The 17,358-nt window shown below is 34.7% G+C and overlaps 3 protein-coding genes across 3 annotated transcripts; 2 read left to right on the plus strand and 1 right to left on the minus strand.

Moving 5' to 3' along the window:
• Positions 1 to 16: 16 nt before the first annotated feature.
• On the minus strand, positions 17 to 4,738 carry LOC135790219 (uncharacterized). The gene is made up of 4 exons (XM_065300307.1): positions 4,441 to 4,738; positions 1,187 to 2,204; positions 553 to 1,124; positions 17 to 466 (listed from the first exon to the last, which is right to left on the minus strand). Exons 2-4 carry the CDS (start codon positions 1,337 to 1,339, stop codon positions 253 to 255), a joined length of 939 nt encoding a protein of 312 aa, XP_065156379.1. The 5' UTR covers positions 1,340 to 2,204; positions 4,441 to 4,738; the 3' UTR covers positions 17 to 252.
• On the plus strand, positions 2,940 to 4,233 carry LOC135790220 (protein spaetzle-like). The gene is made up of 3 exons (XM_065300309.1): positions 2,940 to 3,473; positions 3,545 to 3,924; positions 3,987 to 4,233. Exons 1-3 carry the CDS (start codon positions 3,432 to 3,434, stop codon positions 4,153 to 4,155), a joined length of 591 nt encoding a protein of 196 aa, XP_065156381.1. The 5' UTR covers positions 2,940 to 3,431; the 3' UTR covers positions 4,156 to 4,233.
• Positions 4,739 to 13,036: 8,298 nt separating the features above from the next.
• On the plus strand, positions 13,037 to 17,237 carry LOC135790368 (uncharacterized). The gene is made up of 5 exons (XM_065300575.1): positions 13,037 to 13,185; positions 13,833 to 14,246; positions 14,305 to 14,563; positions 14,733 to 14,855; positions 15,733 to 17,237. The coding sequence occupies exons 1-5, from the start codon at positions 13,180 to 13,182 to the stop codon at positions 17,112 to 17,114; spliced, it is 2,184 nt and encodes a 727-aa protein (XP_065156647.1). The 5' UTR covers positions 13,037 to 13,179; the 3' UTR covers positions 17,115 to 17,237.
• The last annotated feature ends 121 nt before the right edge of the window (positions 17,238 to 17,358 follow it).

Consider the following 17,358-nt stretch of genomic DNA (forward strand, 5'->3'; position numbering starts at 1 on the left):
GATCAAACACAATATATTTATAGTTAACATTTATTCCACATCTGTCCTCGCTGGCAATCAAGCAATAATAAACATATAAAATACAAAATTTAAACTCAATAACTTGTAACTATCTTATCACCATATATAATCAATCGAATTGTTCACACTTGTTAAACGAATTATTGTAAAACTTATAATACAATCTATGAAATTGGCAGGAGCAAAACATTAAAGCTTTCAATGGAAATTAAATGATTGTTATCATTTCTGTTAAGCGGGCGTCACCGGCGCCTCCCCGATGCGCGCCAGGAAGCGATTGTCACGCTTGTACGAACAGCAGCACGCTGACGGCATCAGGAATGTGTCGGGAAGCGGTTGACCACCATCTGAGAGCGACATCATCTTCCGATAAATGAACTTCTGCTTACACGACGTCACATATCCGTTTGGTTGGTGTCCAAACAGATCACAAGGTTTTCCAGTGCTAAAGAAAAATTTTTAAAAAAATTAAAAAAAAAATTTTTGCAAAAAAATTTAAAATTTTAAAATAAATTTTATAGTTTAACTTACGATGTGCACAATTCAACGCGTACACCTTGCACATATCCGTCCTTGGATCCCTGATTAATAATATACTTCCACTTGTTGTTCTTGTTCTTCCCGGCTTTGGGAAAAACCGTCTTATCAATGGCGCCGCAGATGTAGTTCTCTTCCGGCTCACCAATCCGCTGCGCAAACTCATCGGGCGTTTCGTCCGCACCGAAGAGCACGCTGTCAGCGGCAGCACTCTTACTCCGGCTAAGTACATCACGCAACAACTTATAAGGATACGCAGGAATATCCTCGCAAAATGTACCGCCATTAGCGGCGCACTCAGGTGTGACATCTATGCGCGTCATGGGCTCAAACGACACATGCCCACTGCTGAAACTCTCCAGTGAATCCGGAAAGACTATATCAGGTTGATAATAATCGTTTTCATCGTGCGCATTCGTCGACGTTGGACGTCGTGGAAATGTAAGAATTCTCGTACGCTCCTGTGAATGATTGCTGTCATTTTTAGCCCCAGAATGAATTAATTTATGGGGTGATGAATCAACTATGGTTGTGTTATGTGGACGTGCTGTACACGTCGTTAAAATCTACAGAAATAATTTAATTGTAATCATTTTCTATGAATTTTGATTGAATTTGTTGAACTTACCATGATTAATACGATATAAAAATAATTCACTTTAATATGTAATCTTCCACATTTAATCGCTGAATGTGTGTGTAAATTCTCGTCAATGTTTGATGATAAAAGTTCCTGTTTGCAAACACAATCGTCATGTCTAAATCTAAACGATTCGCGCATCGTTTTGGTCGCTGCGCGCGTAATCACATTGATTTTATTGAATTTCGCACTAATTTATTGCATTTATTTCACAAATATCACCAAATATTATCGTTTCCATAGCACAGTTTCACGTCGTGTGTTTGTTGTTTGACTTGCCTTGACTCTGTGTTAGTAGGTATGCAAATGAATTCGAAAAGTCCGTTTACCTACTTCGACGGCAGCGCTTCGCTTTCTTCGTTCATCACGATCAACCGAAACGCTGCTAACGCAGTAAAAGTTCACTTGGCCGACGCCGTTGTCAACTGCTTGACTATCCGAACAATCCGTGCCACTCTGACCACTCACACTGCGCAATTCCATTGGAATCACACGCAAACACTACGCATTTATTAACAATCACGCATTGTACAGTCGCACGTCTTCTTCTTCACTTTGTTTGTTTTATTCACGAAATTACAACACGATGAGTGTTTCGCGTCGGTCGAGTCAATAATGATTCCCGTGCGAAATATTCGCCGTTACATGTTTGATGCGTTAATAGCTAGGTAAGTAGGTAGTGCAAAACTGGTCTGGACATGGGTGGGTAATTAGCAGAACTGGTAGTGTTGGTGGCACTCGAAACGGAGCTTAATTCTTGCCGGGGTCTCAAGTGCATCGGCGCGCAGGTAGAATGCGGAGAATATATCAATGCCAATGTCGGTCATTTGCATTCAAATTATGCGAGGTTAATACAAGCTTATGGAATAAGCTTTGCTGCGTACTTAGTCGAATACGGTAGTTTACGATATCCTATTCTCTGCGATGCAATTATCTCGTATTGGCACCGGCGTTGATGAGATATGTTGTAATCTAATTACGGCGTCGATTCAAACGTGCTTATTATCTGAAACATAAAGATTTCAAACACGTGATGTCATTATGTGTGTGTAAACAAGAGTGTGGTAAAACTATAGGTGTTAAAAGAACAACTCATATTTTATTGACCATCAAGTCATCGTTAAACAAAATTATTACAATAGTGAAGTGAAATGTAAATGAAAAAAGTCAATAATTGGGGTTTTACGTTTGATTTTATGAATATTAAGTTAAATTGTGCTATAAATTTAATTTGAGGTTTGGTAAATGTCACATGCAGCAATATTTAACCTAGTTTTATCAAAATATGTAATTTTTTTATACGCACGCCCTGGATTTTCTATTTTTCTCACGATTAAATTTAAAAAAATTGTTTTTTACGGTTCCTTTTAATGATTATTATAGGATAGAGTTATTTATATTAAATTTTTAAACTTGTAAGTCAATTAATCTGTGTTTTAACGAATAAAACCAGTGGAGTGCATAAAATATTGCAAAAATGCAATAAAATTAATAGAATATTACACTCAACTATAAAAATTTGTATTTTTACGCTTAAATCACATACTATAACAAAAAAAGTAAATTTGTTAAAGTTGGGAATTTACGCAACTCAGAATCACACAATTTATAAATAGATATACCAGTTATAACATGTAATTATTACTCGAGTTTAAAATTTTAACTTCATGTGAACTGTGTGAGCATGTCACCAAAACCAGACAGAAGTTAATCAACAACTAATGGTGAAATTATCACGTTTATCTAAGTTTTGTTGTTTTTTTGTCGTCTACAGTGCTACACCAAAGTGGCGTGCTGATGAATAAACATATGAATCGCTGCGGCAGTCGCCGATGTCATCGTCATCATCCCACTCTCTTTGTTTCAATATTTCGACGATTGCAACGATTCGTGCTGCCATTAATCGCCGGATCATCATCGCGGTCGGGCGTCCTCGCTCAACAAACTGACCAATAAATAATAGATATCGCGAGCATTTTGTGTGTTGTTGTGATTATTGCTACTGCTGCTGGCTGTTGTTGTCCTTGCCGGTCGAACGCGCGCTTGCTCACGGACGTTTTCCGCGTTTTTCACAACGCAACGCGATTTATTTTGTGATTCACATGTATACACCCGCTATAATCATGCCGAAATAATTGGTTAATAAAAAAAAACGATTGTGTGTTCCTGATAAACATTGATTGTGTAAAGTTTAGTGTATTTTTGTCTGGTGGCTGCACCAAATCCCAAAGCAATGTTGAAGCTGTACTATTTAAGTATTTTCATTATTTTACATGTAAGTAAAATGCATCTGTTACAAAATTTTCAGCAAAAAAGTTATTTTTGTTTGTTTTTGTACTTTTTAAGTGTGCAAACGGTGGTAAAGTTAGTAATCCTAAAGAAGATATAATCCATTTTCCCGGAAAAGCGTCGGTTGACAAGTTCGATGTCTCAGCAGCAATAAAAACCGACTGTATTGCTGGATTTTGCTCTAATGTAGAAAACTACCCTAAGCAAGACGTGGAGAAGCTAGTCGAAAACAATCCTTCGGTGAAAGCATTCTTCGAAAACGATTTCACACCAGAGATATCCCAACGCGGGCAATTTGATAGCGCCGACCTTGAAGAAACGCTCTGCGAGGCGAACGTGCGATGGAGTGCCCCGGAGGCGGCTAACAACACCGACAATGTAACTCGGCTCATTGTCCAGCGAGATGTTAAACAATTTGTTTACATCGAGCAATGCAAGTAAGAATTTAATTCAACACGATAAATTTCTATTAAGTTATTAAAGCGGATGTTTTTTGTAGTAAAAGTGCGTCTTGTAAGTTCAAGTCGAGTTTCCCCAACAATTACGAAGTGTACTGCAAGCAAAAGTACAGTTTAAAAAGACTCGCAATTATAAGCGACAATAACACAATCTATTGGGACACCTTCGATGTGCCATGTTGCTGTGTGTGCGCCCTTAAACGGATTTAATAAGCTTGGAACTTGCGCCAGAAGAATAAAGTGATACAAATGCACCAAAAACTATGCAATAAAGCATGTAGAACTGTACGTTTTTAAATTAAACATCTCATTTCTGCTTCCATAAAATATTTCATTCATCTAACCGGTATACGAAGAGAAATAAACTAATAATCATTTAGTTATATAAATAATTTTATGTACACTTGGTTGCCTAGCGTAAATCAATGTTTTTAATGAAGAAATATGCAATAAATAGTTTATTTCAATAATAATACTAAATAATGATTTACTTACGTGCGGTACAGGTGCAATTAATTATTTTAATTGGATGTTATCCATATGATGATTTTATTTGGACCCTTCGAAAATATCGCAGCGTTCACTGTCGAAGTTGTTGTTGTCCATGCGTGTTTGGTGATGATAATTAGTGCATGGATATGCGTCTGATTTGATTGTGAGCGCTCATTAATTGCCGAAACCTGCTGTCGTTACGACGATAATTATCGCACCTACTGGAATATGACAGCGCGGACACCGACATTGACCAACACCGAACACGATGACCGAATAAATAAATACAACTTTTATCGACTTACTGTCATTGGATGCGATCAAATATTTTGATATTCACACCTGATTTTATTTGGTTTTAAATTTAAAGCCGGTTTAAATATGGAATTGCATGAATTTATTTTTATATAAATTTAATTAAATTAAGTGGCAAGAGGAGGTTCTGTGAATGCAATATTGTATATTAGTAGTAGTATAAGTAGGTATAAGGACTTGTGTCAAGTTTATGGTTTGATGATAATTGATTCTTAAGTGATTTTAATATAGTACTTATAATTAATTACTCTAAGAAGCTTACTAAACACACAATAACAAAGACTGCTTTCAGGAAGGTAAATCAAATAAACTAATTTTACATCTTTAATCCTCTCAAATATTGTAAATGTGATGTACACATGACTATGAGTGGGTTTCTTTGAGACGCTTTCATGCCAAATACACTTAACCAATTTTGGTTACTTTTTTGGTGTAACATCAAAGGTGTAAAATATAAATTTAAAGTTGTTTGAGTTGGTAGGGACTTAATTACAATTGTAGCATTGCATTTTAATTTTAAAATAATGTATAACACACTCTTGCAACTAAATGTTCCCAATTATTTTGTTTTGTTGATGTATATCATAACAATAGAATACGCCATTTTAAAAACAATAAAAATAATAATATGATTAGATTATTGCTTATAAAAATATAAAAATACAAGTTCATTTGAATAAAACAAATTTAAAAAAAAAATAATTTTATGAAATTTAAAATTAAAATAAAATTGATTTGAAATTATTCATGTAATTTACGGCAGGGATATACCAATCCACAATAGTTTTCATCATCAGAATTATTATCAGAATAATTTTTCAATTCAAAAATAATAAATGTAATACCAAAAACTAAAGTAGTGTAAGTTATCCCAGATTTAATAATAAAATTATGCTGGTTTATTATGGATATCAATTCAGTTTTGGTAAAATCAATGTGATTACTGAATTCTATGAAGTACCATACTTCGATTCCAGCTTTTGAAGGCACTTTAAAAGAATGAAAAGCAAAATGACAATACATAATTGATGTAAGCCATGATAATGTTAAAGCGACGTCTGTAAAATCACCACCATTGCTTTAAAACTCGCAAAAAATAGATTTTATTAACTGAAATCTTGGAAATAAACTTCGGTACACACGATAATTTAAAAATATATAATTGATATTGCCAAAAACAAGTAATACAAACGCAGAGTTAAAAAGCATTTATTATTACATTTTCGCTACGCCAGTAAAATATTTTAGCAATATAATATGCAAGTAATATTCTCTTTTTAAATTCATTCTTAAGATTATAATTAAGTGGTAACAATGTAAAACCCACAAGACATAGTACTTTAATGCAATAATCGTACGTTTAAAAAATTGAATTTAATCGAATTGTAATTTTTAAATAATAAGTTGCTATTTATGGTATAATTAAACTAAAATCAAACAAAATTAACTAAATGATGGGAATATTACTGATATATTTATAGTAGGGAAAACTTTGTGCGCATCATCAATGTAATATATACTTATCAATGCAATAACCAAACATATAACCTAACGATGTTTGTATTGCACTCGATTGAAAGTTTTAATGAAAGTTAACTGTATTGCCTATATTTGCCTGCAACCAACATTGCGGCAATGCAGGATGAGTTAATTAAAATAACTGAATATCATAAAATATTCATGTAATTCCCTCGACAGTTATGCAATTCACAATTTACTATAACACAACAAAAACTGAATTAAAACATTCATACTTATTTAATTAAACTTTTGAATAATTTGAAGTTTTTATCAAAGAAAACCCGGGAATTTGCATATATTGTTTATATTTTCTTATAATATAATTTAAAATCACGTCTATATCATTGGCCTCGCTCATTACGACTAAATTCATTGCGGTATTGCGGTTTGTTTACTCGTATTTGTCAGTTATGTGATGTCCAAAAAAGAGCGGCGTACGACATTCACCTTCACTTTTTAAATATTAATTCCAATTTCTTCACGTACATTTCTTTTTCGCCTGCAATTACGCGTGTTATTAAACGCAAAATTTTGACTGCTTCAACTTGTTACAAGCGTTTTAACGCCGGTTCTTTGGTGGGCGTGTGTATTCGTTATAGTTTCATCGCAGCGTTGCCACCGCAAGCCAAATTGACTACTGTTTTCGGTGAAAGCGATTTGAACATTTTAAATTCGTTTCACACTTTTACTATTTTTTCTGCATTTAATTCCCACCAAAAACAATTCGAATTCTTTCAATGCCTCTACACCTGTTGTTGTTATAATGACTGCATAATAATGTTTGTTACGATGTTGTTTTTATTCATGAATGGGGGGCAATGTCATTGACATAAAGTAATTTTTGTATTTATTACATTTTTTAACCGTAATGTCTTCCACCGCCATAACCACGTCTGTAACCACCGCCATATCCTCGTCCATAGCCGCCTCCATAACCACGTCCATAACCACCTCTGTATCCGCCTCCGCCTCCATATCTTCTATATTGAGGATTTGGGTCCGGATTTGGTTCAGCTACTGGATTTGCCACAGCCATGACAATCACCAGGAAAAAAACGTAAATTAACGCCTAAAAAACAAATATTTAGGTGAGTTCTACATTTTATACTGATGAATTCATTAAAAGTGCTTAAAAATGAGAGCAACCACAACAAGTTCTTCAATTCATACATAAATTAATTCGTGAGCGATTAGGATCAATCAAATTCTTCTCAAATTTATAGGAAAGTAGCACAACATTTCAACACTTTTACTTCACTTGACAATAATTGAGAAATAACTCAGTTGTAAACATAATAAAGGAAATACTTACAATGAATTTCATGATGTTAACTTAATAACACTTATTTAACAATAAAATCAAACAAAGAAATTCATTCCTTTTATATCTGCTTCTTAATGAATGCATGATGCATTTTTTACTCATCGATGAGTTTTTTAAGTGTTTTTAATGCTAAATCATTATATAAATCTAGTAAACAAAACAATAATCTAAACCACAAAAGTCAAGAGTCACCGTGGGTGTAATTAATACATAATTACAAGGTATACATGCAAAAAACCGCGAATAAATTAGCTACTTTAATATATGCATTGATATATCTCAACTAGACGCGCATGCGCTTTAAAAATTTGTCATTTCGAAAAGGGAAATCGTAAAATTAATAATCGTTTAAATCGTCAATTAGATAGGTCCTGCTTTTTTAACTTTCTTATACATTTCTATAATTTATTCAACGCATCATTGACGCACACGCATATAAATTGAAATTTACAATATTTCTGATTTCAAGTCGTAAATATCATATTACTGCAGATTTTAAGTACTAAATTATCTGTGTAACAAGCAACTAATGCAATTATTATGAGTGGAAGATAATGTTCAACGTAAACACTCATCAATTGCGCGTGCGCGTGTGGCTGATGACAGGAAAGAATACTAATGCGCATGCAGATAATATTAATGTTTAAAATTTACGTCGGTGTTGACGGTTTTCCTACTTGCGAGGTCAATGTTCCGCACTGAAGGTTGAAAATGAAAATTTAGCGAAATTGCATTAATCTTATTGAAAGTTATATGTTTTTATTTTATATGGGATTTTGATTATTAATAGAAAATTTATACACGGGAGCTCCGCCCAAGTGACTTTTTTAGTGACCTACAAGTAGTGACAGCTATAAAAGTACTCAAACATTAATTGCGTATCTTCTCGTGTGACAAACCGAAAAGAAAACCTTCGCTTGTTTAGTGATCACACGCAGCGAGGTAATTTATTGTTGATTTCCCTTTTCGCTGTGTTTTTTCAACCCCGATTGCGATTGCTTTCGGTCGTAGGTTTGCAAAACGAGTTGAATACTTTATCGAAGGTTTTCCATTCTCGGCGACCTTTTAACCCACAAGCGACATTGAATAGTGATATAAACAACCATCGTGCATCCGCTACTCAACAAGACAACACCGGCAACCCAACAACAATTGCTTTAACTTACGATATTGTCCTCAAACTTGGTAAAGAAATTGCAAGTAGCTTCCAGGCAGAAGAGCTTTGTGTGGAAATTAAACGAGCGAGAAAATAGTTCGTGAATATCACGATTTCAACGTTCGAACATAAATTCAATTACCTAGGATTCCACGATGTACTTCTAGATGATGATAAGGAATGCGGCCGCTATTGGTATGTTGGCAATGACCATGAAGAAGATACTATCGATTTATTAGCTTATTATGGAGAAACAAATAGTGGTTCTGGTTGACTTTCTTCTAACTATTTCGAGCGAAAACTATTATTATAGACTTTTATCCGTTGAATTTTAGTTTAAAGTGTCACAAGTGTTACGACGCGTGCGCATTAATGAGTGCTAATTATGCAAATTATAAATTCGTTAAGCAGATGAATTCAAAATCATTCGATTAGAAATTGAGATATTTACATGGAGAAATATGCAGTTTGGTCAAAATCTAGGTTTATTTTTTTATCAGCTTTATCTAAACCAATCAATCAAATTAATTATTAATGCATAATTTTTGTTAATTTTAATTCATCTAAAAATAACTTTTTTTGCTTCTACCTTTAAAGCGCTAGTTTTTCTATGGGTTTAATACACAAAAAGAATTTCTTTTAACACGAACGGCCATGGTCGTGACTAAAGTACTTTAATCTTTAGTCACGAGGTGGAATTTGCGCCTGGTATTTATAACCATACATTTCTCAGTTGTTTCCGAATAAATGTTGAAGTTTTAAAGTACAAAAGTTAAAATACAAAAACCTCAACGTAGAAATAAAGTTAAAGTAGAAAAAGTAGCGTAAGCATGACGTGGCTAAACTTTGTTAAACACTCAATTGATTAAAGGTTAGCTACGGTTGCTCTTAATCAATCTTGTGACTAAAACTCCCATTTATAATAAAATTAAAATTATCAAAAATACGTTTAAGAATTAAAAACAGAAAATTATTTAAATTAAAACATGAATAATAAGATATTAAAAAATGATGATTTGATGGTTAAAACTAGATACTAAAAAATCAAATTTTGTTTTAATGAAGATAATCACGCATGTTGCGCTCTATTTGATTCACGCATAGCATGTCTCATCGAAAGTTGACACAAGCTATTCATTTGTAATGTAAACCAACACACATATACTCTCAATCGACTGCTAAACGCTGAATTAACCTAAAACTACAAATATTACTAATAAAATTAATATTAAAACATATAAAATATAAACTCTCACTCATTCCAACTTCGATATCTATGTGGATTCATTCAATTTTAATCTTTTAGTTGTTTTTTATTGTAAACAAATATGTTTGTGAAGATAATTGTAATAATTATTGTATAATTTTTGGTTTAGTTTACTTTTAATACTGGAAGTAAAAAAAAGACTTCCGTAAGGCTTAATTAGATAATTGTTAGCATTGATCTCAAAACAGAGTATTAATTTTGTCTAGAAATGAATCCGAGTTTAATAATATTTTGTCGTGTCGTGTCATAAGTGGAAACTGGGTTAGTATTTAAAATTTATTGTTAGTTTGATCTACATTTCGGCGTTTTGGTGAATTCAAATTCAAGAACATTGATAATAATCGGTTTATAATAACATAGTAATAGGTGTCAAAAGTTTTTCTAAACTTTTTTTTCTTTCTTAACAAATATTTACATTATTAAGTTCCAGTTCATAATATCTTCTTAATTACTGTATAGAAAACATTTTAAAACGCAACAAAATAAAATACCAAAAGTAATTAATTTTCCAAACGACCAAATAAACAAAATGTTATAAATTATTCTTCGTTAGCGACTAATCGTTAAATTATTTAATGCTCATCAAACGCTCGTTGAACATAATATTTTAAACGCATTTAAGCACTCATTATTTATATTGAGTAATAAATTCCCGGTAACCATTATTTACATTACCATTTACATCCATTTTGCCACTTTAAAAACTTCAAAAACTGTACATAAATTAATTAACACATAAAACGTCAATAGACAATTCGCAACACCGCGATTAGAAACGCGGTTACATAGCATATTTACCAACCTACACAATATTTTTTTCAAATTAATGATTTATTAATAAAAGTTTACCAAAACAAAAAAAAATTGAAATTGACTTAAGTTAAGTCAAGTCTTACGCTTGAAGGCGTCATGCTTTCATTACTCTTTTTTTCGTCTACGCATTTCTTCGTAACATTTCTCCTCGTTTCAAAAAGAGCTACCTTTTTGACGGACACGGGGGTAATTAGTATGTTGGTTATCGATTATGAGAATTCATCTCAAGCTAAGGCTATGTTGAGAGCAACAAACTTTTCACTTTTTCAAATCTGTAATTTCACCTTGTTTTTTGTTGTTCTCGGCGGCCAAAAACAAGTTTGAGACGTTCAACAACATTCTTTTTTACAGTTAGCAAAATATTGTGCATTTTTTGAACGGAACTTCGATTTACATATCGAAGAAGTACGCGCAGTGGCAGCATGAAACGATAATTAGCATCCGAACGAAAAAGGAAAAGTTAATTATGAATCGGCGTAAATATGTAATGACACGGACGTGCCCCGCGCGTATTTATGAAGAAAGTGTATGGTGTGTGTGTGTGCATTTCGATCGTTTGCCGGCTGCAATGATTGTATTTATTGTCGTCGGGTCGGCGTAATCAAGTCATTGTTTTAATACGCTCCTTGCTCCTTGTTATTACTAACCGGCAGACCGCAATCTTCGAATGCAAATAAACCCACAACCGGCCCGACAAACGGCGTTGGCGTGACAAATCGCGTGACGGGTTTTCTTTAAATCTGATCACAAATTGAAAAATGGCATATATGCATTGTACACAGGTTGTTACATTAAAAAATAGATTTATTTTCGTGAAATTATTCATTTATTTAGTAAAAAATTATATTTTAATGTAAATTTTTAATTTACGTCAAATTTTAACTTGTAACGTCATTTTTTGATGAAGATATAAATTAAATTTATTATTTTACTTATGTTTTATGATTTTTTAGAAAAACTGATCAATAACAAATATTATTTACTTTAGAAACTTTAGAAAAACAAGGTTTTTCTACTTCTACTTTTAAAACGCCAGTTTTTTTTACAGTTTTCAGACAGAAAAATAGTGCTTTAAACACGAGCGGCCAAGGCTTTACTTTAGTACTTTAGTCACGAGTTTTAGTCACGGGTGCATTTGTATGGTCTTAATTAAACGCTCGCTACGCTCACTCATAATCAATCTCCTGATAAAAACTCCCATTTAGCTACTTGATGCTTAACATACTATTTAGTTATCTTTACTGGCTTGTGACGTCACTTTTAAGTAATTTCTGTGATTGGTCTAAAACAAAAATAAAATAAAAATGCGTGCGTATTTAATATTTTAAATTAAAATATTTTCAAAATGTGTTTCATTCAATGTTTTATGAAATATAATGACTTGAAATTTATTGTCATAAGCAGTGTATTGCATTAAATCATAAAAATCACAATGACGAGTTTAACGTGCTCAGTCACGAATTGTCATTACACATTTTCCTCTTTCGCCACCTGAGCGCACGCGGCCGCATGCCGCCGAGCCTGCAGGCTGCAGTTCCTCCTGTTACGTATCGTCCTGCTGCACCCCGCCTACGCGAATCACGCACGTTGGCAAATTTTGTGCACAACGAAATCAATTTCTAATCGCACGCCGAGAAAGACACCAAATTAATACATATAAACCACGCTGAAATACAAAGAGAAAGACAAACAAACGATTCGTCGTGTGTATGCACGCGCTGGTATAGTGGAAGAAAGCAGTGTGTCTTTAGGCGAATGTATAAAAGTATATTGCCGGCGAAGAAGTGTGCCAGAACGGTGCGGAGTCGCGAGCGGCGCGCGTGATACCATCCGAAGTGACTTTACCATCATTATCATCATCATTGGCACAACGCCAGAAATCAAACACAAATAGTCGCGTGCACAACGTCGAAACTAAAACATTAATTCCGAACCACTTTCAAAAAGTTAAAATTTATTAAATTTATATATAAAAAACAGAAGTTAAATATTTGTATGTTGGAATGTCATAGATAATTAACGAAACTTTCATCGTGTAATTAATGGTGGAAACACACTCGGCTATCAGTGCGAATTAAATTCAAATTATTTGCAAATCAGTTGCAGTTTAATTAGTGCTTTCGCAGTGTTGATGTGCATTTAATCAGTTACAGACGCACGACGTGAGAAGTGAGGCGAGTGAGAGTGATGATCGGATGTGAATAGCGCCACAAGTTCAAGTGGGACCTTCAAAGAAAGTTCAGCAAACACGTTGTAACCACTTTGAACTTGTAAAAACTTTTAGTGGTGTGTGACTTTTTTTTCTTGCTAGGTGAAACTAGGAGCAATTAGGCAATTAACAATAAAATGAAGGTAAGTGGATTATTTTTTTGTTATTACTAATAATAAATAAGAAAGTTACATTGAAATTAAAACAAAAAAAAATTCATCAAATCATCAAAATTTTTCGTGAAATTTTTAAGTTAAAAATGTTTTTTAAATTAATTATTTTTTCTTCAAGTAGAAAACGTTTCTACATGTCCTATTGTTAACACTGAAGTAGAAATAGGTGTAATATGATTTTTCGCATCGTTACTGTTCATAATCCGTTCATAAACTCCGCGGACAACAGAAACACTCAGAAAATTGAAACAATACCTACACCCAGACTGCCGACACTATATATTTTGTGTTTTTCTTTTACTTTCGTTTGCTTCTTCTTCATTTCTATTGTAATTGTTCGCTCAAACAGAAGGTGACAACGCTGACAAATTTAGATTTACTTTCGATTCGACTGCTGACGATTTTAATTTCGTCTGCATGAAATAAATTTCGTTTATGAATTTTATTCGCGCTCGAAATGGCTGGAGATGATAGACACTTGAGACTGGGAGAGTCGTGATATAAAAGTGCTTTTAGAAAGTAAAATCTGCTTAGAGCACGAGTTTATATACGCTCTCGGTCGTGATCTTGCGCTCCTTAATTTTCGTTTTCATTTGTAAATTCACTTTTTTTTCCAGCTAAACAAATTAATTCTGATCGTTGGTGTGCTGTGGTGTCATCAATTCGTGGAGATATCGACCGCGCCATCACCGCCATTCAAACCCAGTCAAAGACTGCCCGGTCCTTTGGACTCATCAGATCAACTAGCGATAGCTTACCTTGAAAAAGAAGCAGCGCGTGAAAAACGAGGATCTTCGGCTTCCGGCAGCGGAGATATTCTAAAACACATTAAGAAGTCCATCGGACAAGGCATCAAGAACAAAATCAGTCAAATTGCGAAAAGTTCAGCTGGTGCCAGTGCATACTTTAGTAAATCAAGCAGTGCCCATCATCATGGACCACCGGAGCATGGTCATCACATACCTTACCCACCACCACACCCACCACATTATTATCCAGTACATGGGCATGGATATCACCATCATGAAGATGTAATTATAAATTATATTAAATTTTAAACCCATTTATATTAATTTACACAAATTTTAGAAACCGTTTGATATTTTTGACTTAAAAAAGTCAGTGCTTTTCACCCTGCTGCAAGCAGTCAAAGCAATCAAAGGAGGTGTGATAGCCATCAAAGGACAACTACTGAAAGGTGGCGGTCATTTGCTGACCGCCAAAGGAAAACTGATTCGTGGAGGCGGTGAAGCACTCACAACGATCGGAAAGAGTATTGCTTTATCGGCCTTCCATTTGATGCCCGAATCACACGAAGATGACGAGGGTATCATTCATGAGGCACCAGGTATGAACTTTCATTTATACTGCACATTGCACATAATTTCCTTTTTCTACACGTACACCGGAACTACTCTTACTCTTACTTAGTTAGACTGATTACTTTTAAATTGCTCAATCGAAAAAAATCCAGAGAAACATGAAACACATGACAGACTTTTTACAAAAACTTAAAGCAGAAGAACATCCGGCTACAGGTTACGGATACTCGGCACCATCCGCCCCTGGACATGACATCCCAGCGAGTAGTTACGGCCATCCGACAGGGGGCGCTTATTATCACAATTCAGTGTACGACGGTAAGAAAACAAATTTCGCTGTATTTTTTTTTAATTTTTATGTGTTAATAACTACTTGAATGTGATTGTGATTGTGATTGTGCGTAAACCTAACGAGTAACTAGAACAATCCAACCCTCAATGGTCAGTGGTCTTGTTCGACTTGTTCCGCTCTTGTATCTTGTATGTGTGGGTGTGTTTGATTCCACTTCACGCTTGGCGACTTGGCGACTTGGCGTTTGTTAACGACCGTAATTGACTGCCACGACACCGAGAACTCTTCTTCTTCCACTGCTACTACTTTAACATGTTATTATTCTAGTCGAAGGCGTTTATACGATTTTTTTTGTGTGTGCAAAAAGCGAAACTGCCAACCTGGACTTAAAACACACGCTTACTTTACTTAAACCAACTTAAACTTATTTACTTTCCACGTGACACACATTTGATTTCTTTATATTTGAAATAATAAACTTTTATTAATGTATAACTCCTTAAAAACCACTTTAAATTGGTGATGGGAATGATGTTTTTGATACACTCAGTATTAATCTAATAATTCTGCACTGGTATTAAGGAACTTTCTATTGATGAACATAAATTAAATATGAATTTGGTGCACAAAAAAAATAAAAATAATCTAAATGCCCTTGAGAAATACTACTTAATTAGGTTGTTAAGTAATTACGATAATAAACTTTGAATATTTGCAACTGTCTAGTCCTTATCAATTCTTTTCGCACTTTTAACAAACAAACATTTTTCCATTCTCAATATTAACACCACAATTGTTGCTTGTTATTCGCACTAGAACTGAATATATTTGCATGTTGTAGTATATATTAGTATTACCAAATGTATATTCTGTAAATGTTGATAAATATGTAAATATGGCTAGGCAAACCACCGCCTCCACACCCACATCAACACGACGGACTAATCATACTGCGAAAAATACCGAAAAACCTGCGCCACCCGGGCGACAGCGACGGGGACCACACAAACGACGAACATCAACAGCAACATGAACAACATGTACAACATGAGGCACATGAGGAGACGCACCATCACCACCATCACGGTCAATACGTACAACAACACGAACAAGACCAACAAGACGTGCAAGAATCACAAAAAACACCCGCGTTCCGTCCCTTATCCGATGGGATCGTGCCCAAAATGAAAAACCTTGTCACCTCCGTTTTCCAGTCATCCGCGTATCCCACCAAACACACCGCATACGACAATACACCCAGTCATAGTCAATACAACGCCCAGTATAACATAAAACAGAATGTCGAGGCTAATCAAGCAAATGTAAAAGTTGCGCCGCAGCAAGCAAGTGTTGGGTCACTGGTGAATTATTTAGAGTATATTCGTGGTTTACAAAAGACTAAAACAGGTGCTGATAAAGGCCAAAAGGTATTAGAGAAAGGCGAAGCGGGAAAAGTGAAAAACGCTGTTTATGTCACCCCGGCTCCGCAGGTAAACGGAAAAGTGATTAAACAACAACATGCAGAACCCAATGCCCATGAATCACAGAATCAAGCAGCGCCTGAGGTTCCGGGTAATCAGAATCAAGTGTCCCCTGAGGTTCTCAAGCAGGAAACTGCACTGCTCGAGCAACAGTTGCAACAATTAGCTAGTTTACAAAACTTCCAACAGCAATTGCAATTGATTCATCCCTATGCTGCTGAGGGATATCAACCAGTTCAAGTTCAAGGCCCTGTTCAGGGTCAGCAACATCTTCCGAATCAAATTCAGGCAGGGCAATTAGATGCCCAAAACTATCCGGTCGTTTTAGATCTTCCCGGGAATATGGACCTAAGTTCACTATTTACTCAATATCAGATTGTCCCTGATGTCCCTCGGGATATTCAGCAGGTTCCAATAGTCAATAGTCAAAGTCAACCTCAACAATATCTTGAAGACCCAATGGTCGAAGCTGAATCCTCAAATATTCCCACCTTTTTGATTCATGTGCCTGATGAAGACGAAGTCGAAGAAGATAGATCTTTGCGACCTACTTTCAAACCCAAATCAAAGCGCCATTTACGTCCCCTTCAAGTTTCGCCAACTTCTCAGCGTCCTGTGAGCAAAGTAAAAAAGTTGTCACAATTGCAGCAAGTGCAATTGATGCAACAACAACTTTATCATCTGCAACCCCAAGCAAATAACAAAAAAACGACCAAACAAACTAAAAGATCACCTACGTTTGACGTAGTACGTTCTATTTCGTTTGAGATTGACCCGAATGGAGCAATCATAGCCAATAATTAAACTTGTTTACTGAATTAGGCAACCCAATATGACGGCGTGTAAATTTTTGACTAAAATGACCAAAATGACCCATTATATGACTGATTTACCAACGACAACATAAAATATTATTGCTTATTAACGTGTTTATATGTTTACGATGTATTTATTGTGCGCAGGTGGATACTACGAACGAGATAGAGCTTATAGGAGTAGGAGTTATGCCACCTTCGATCCGTACTTTTAAAAAACATCCTGTTATAGA

Source organism: Atheta coriaria, unplaced genomic scaffold (assembly GCF_025399875.1).
Source record: "Atheta coriaria isolate IRGN ID8LTWV9N9 unplaced genomic scaffold, Caltech_Dcor_3.1 hic_scaffold_4_pilon, whole genome shotgun sequence".
NCBI lineage: Eukaryota > Metazoa > Arthropoda > Insecta > Coleoptera > Staphylinidae > Dalotia > Dalotia coriaria.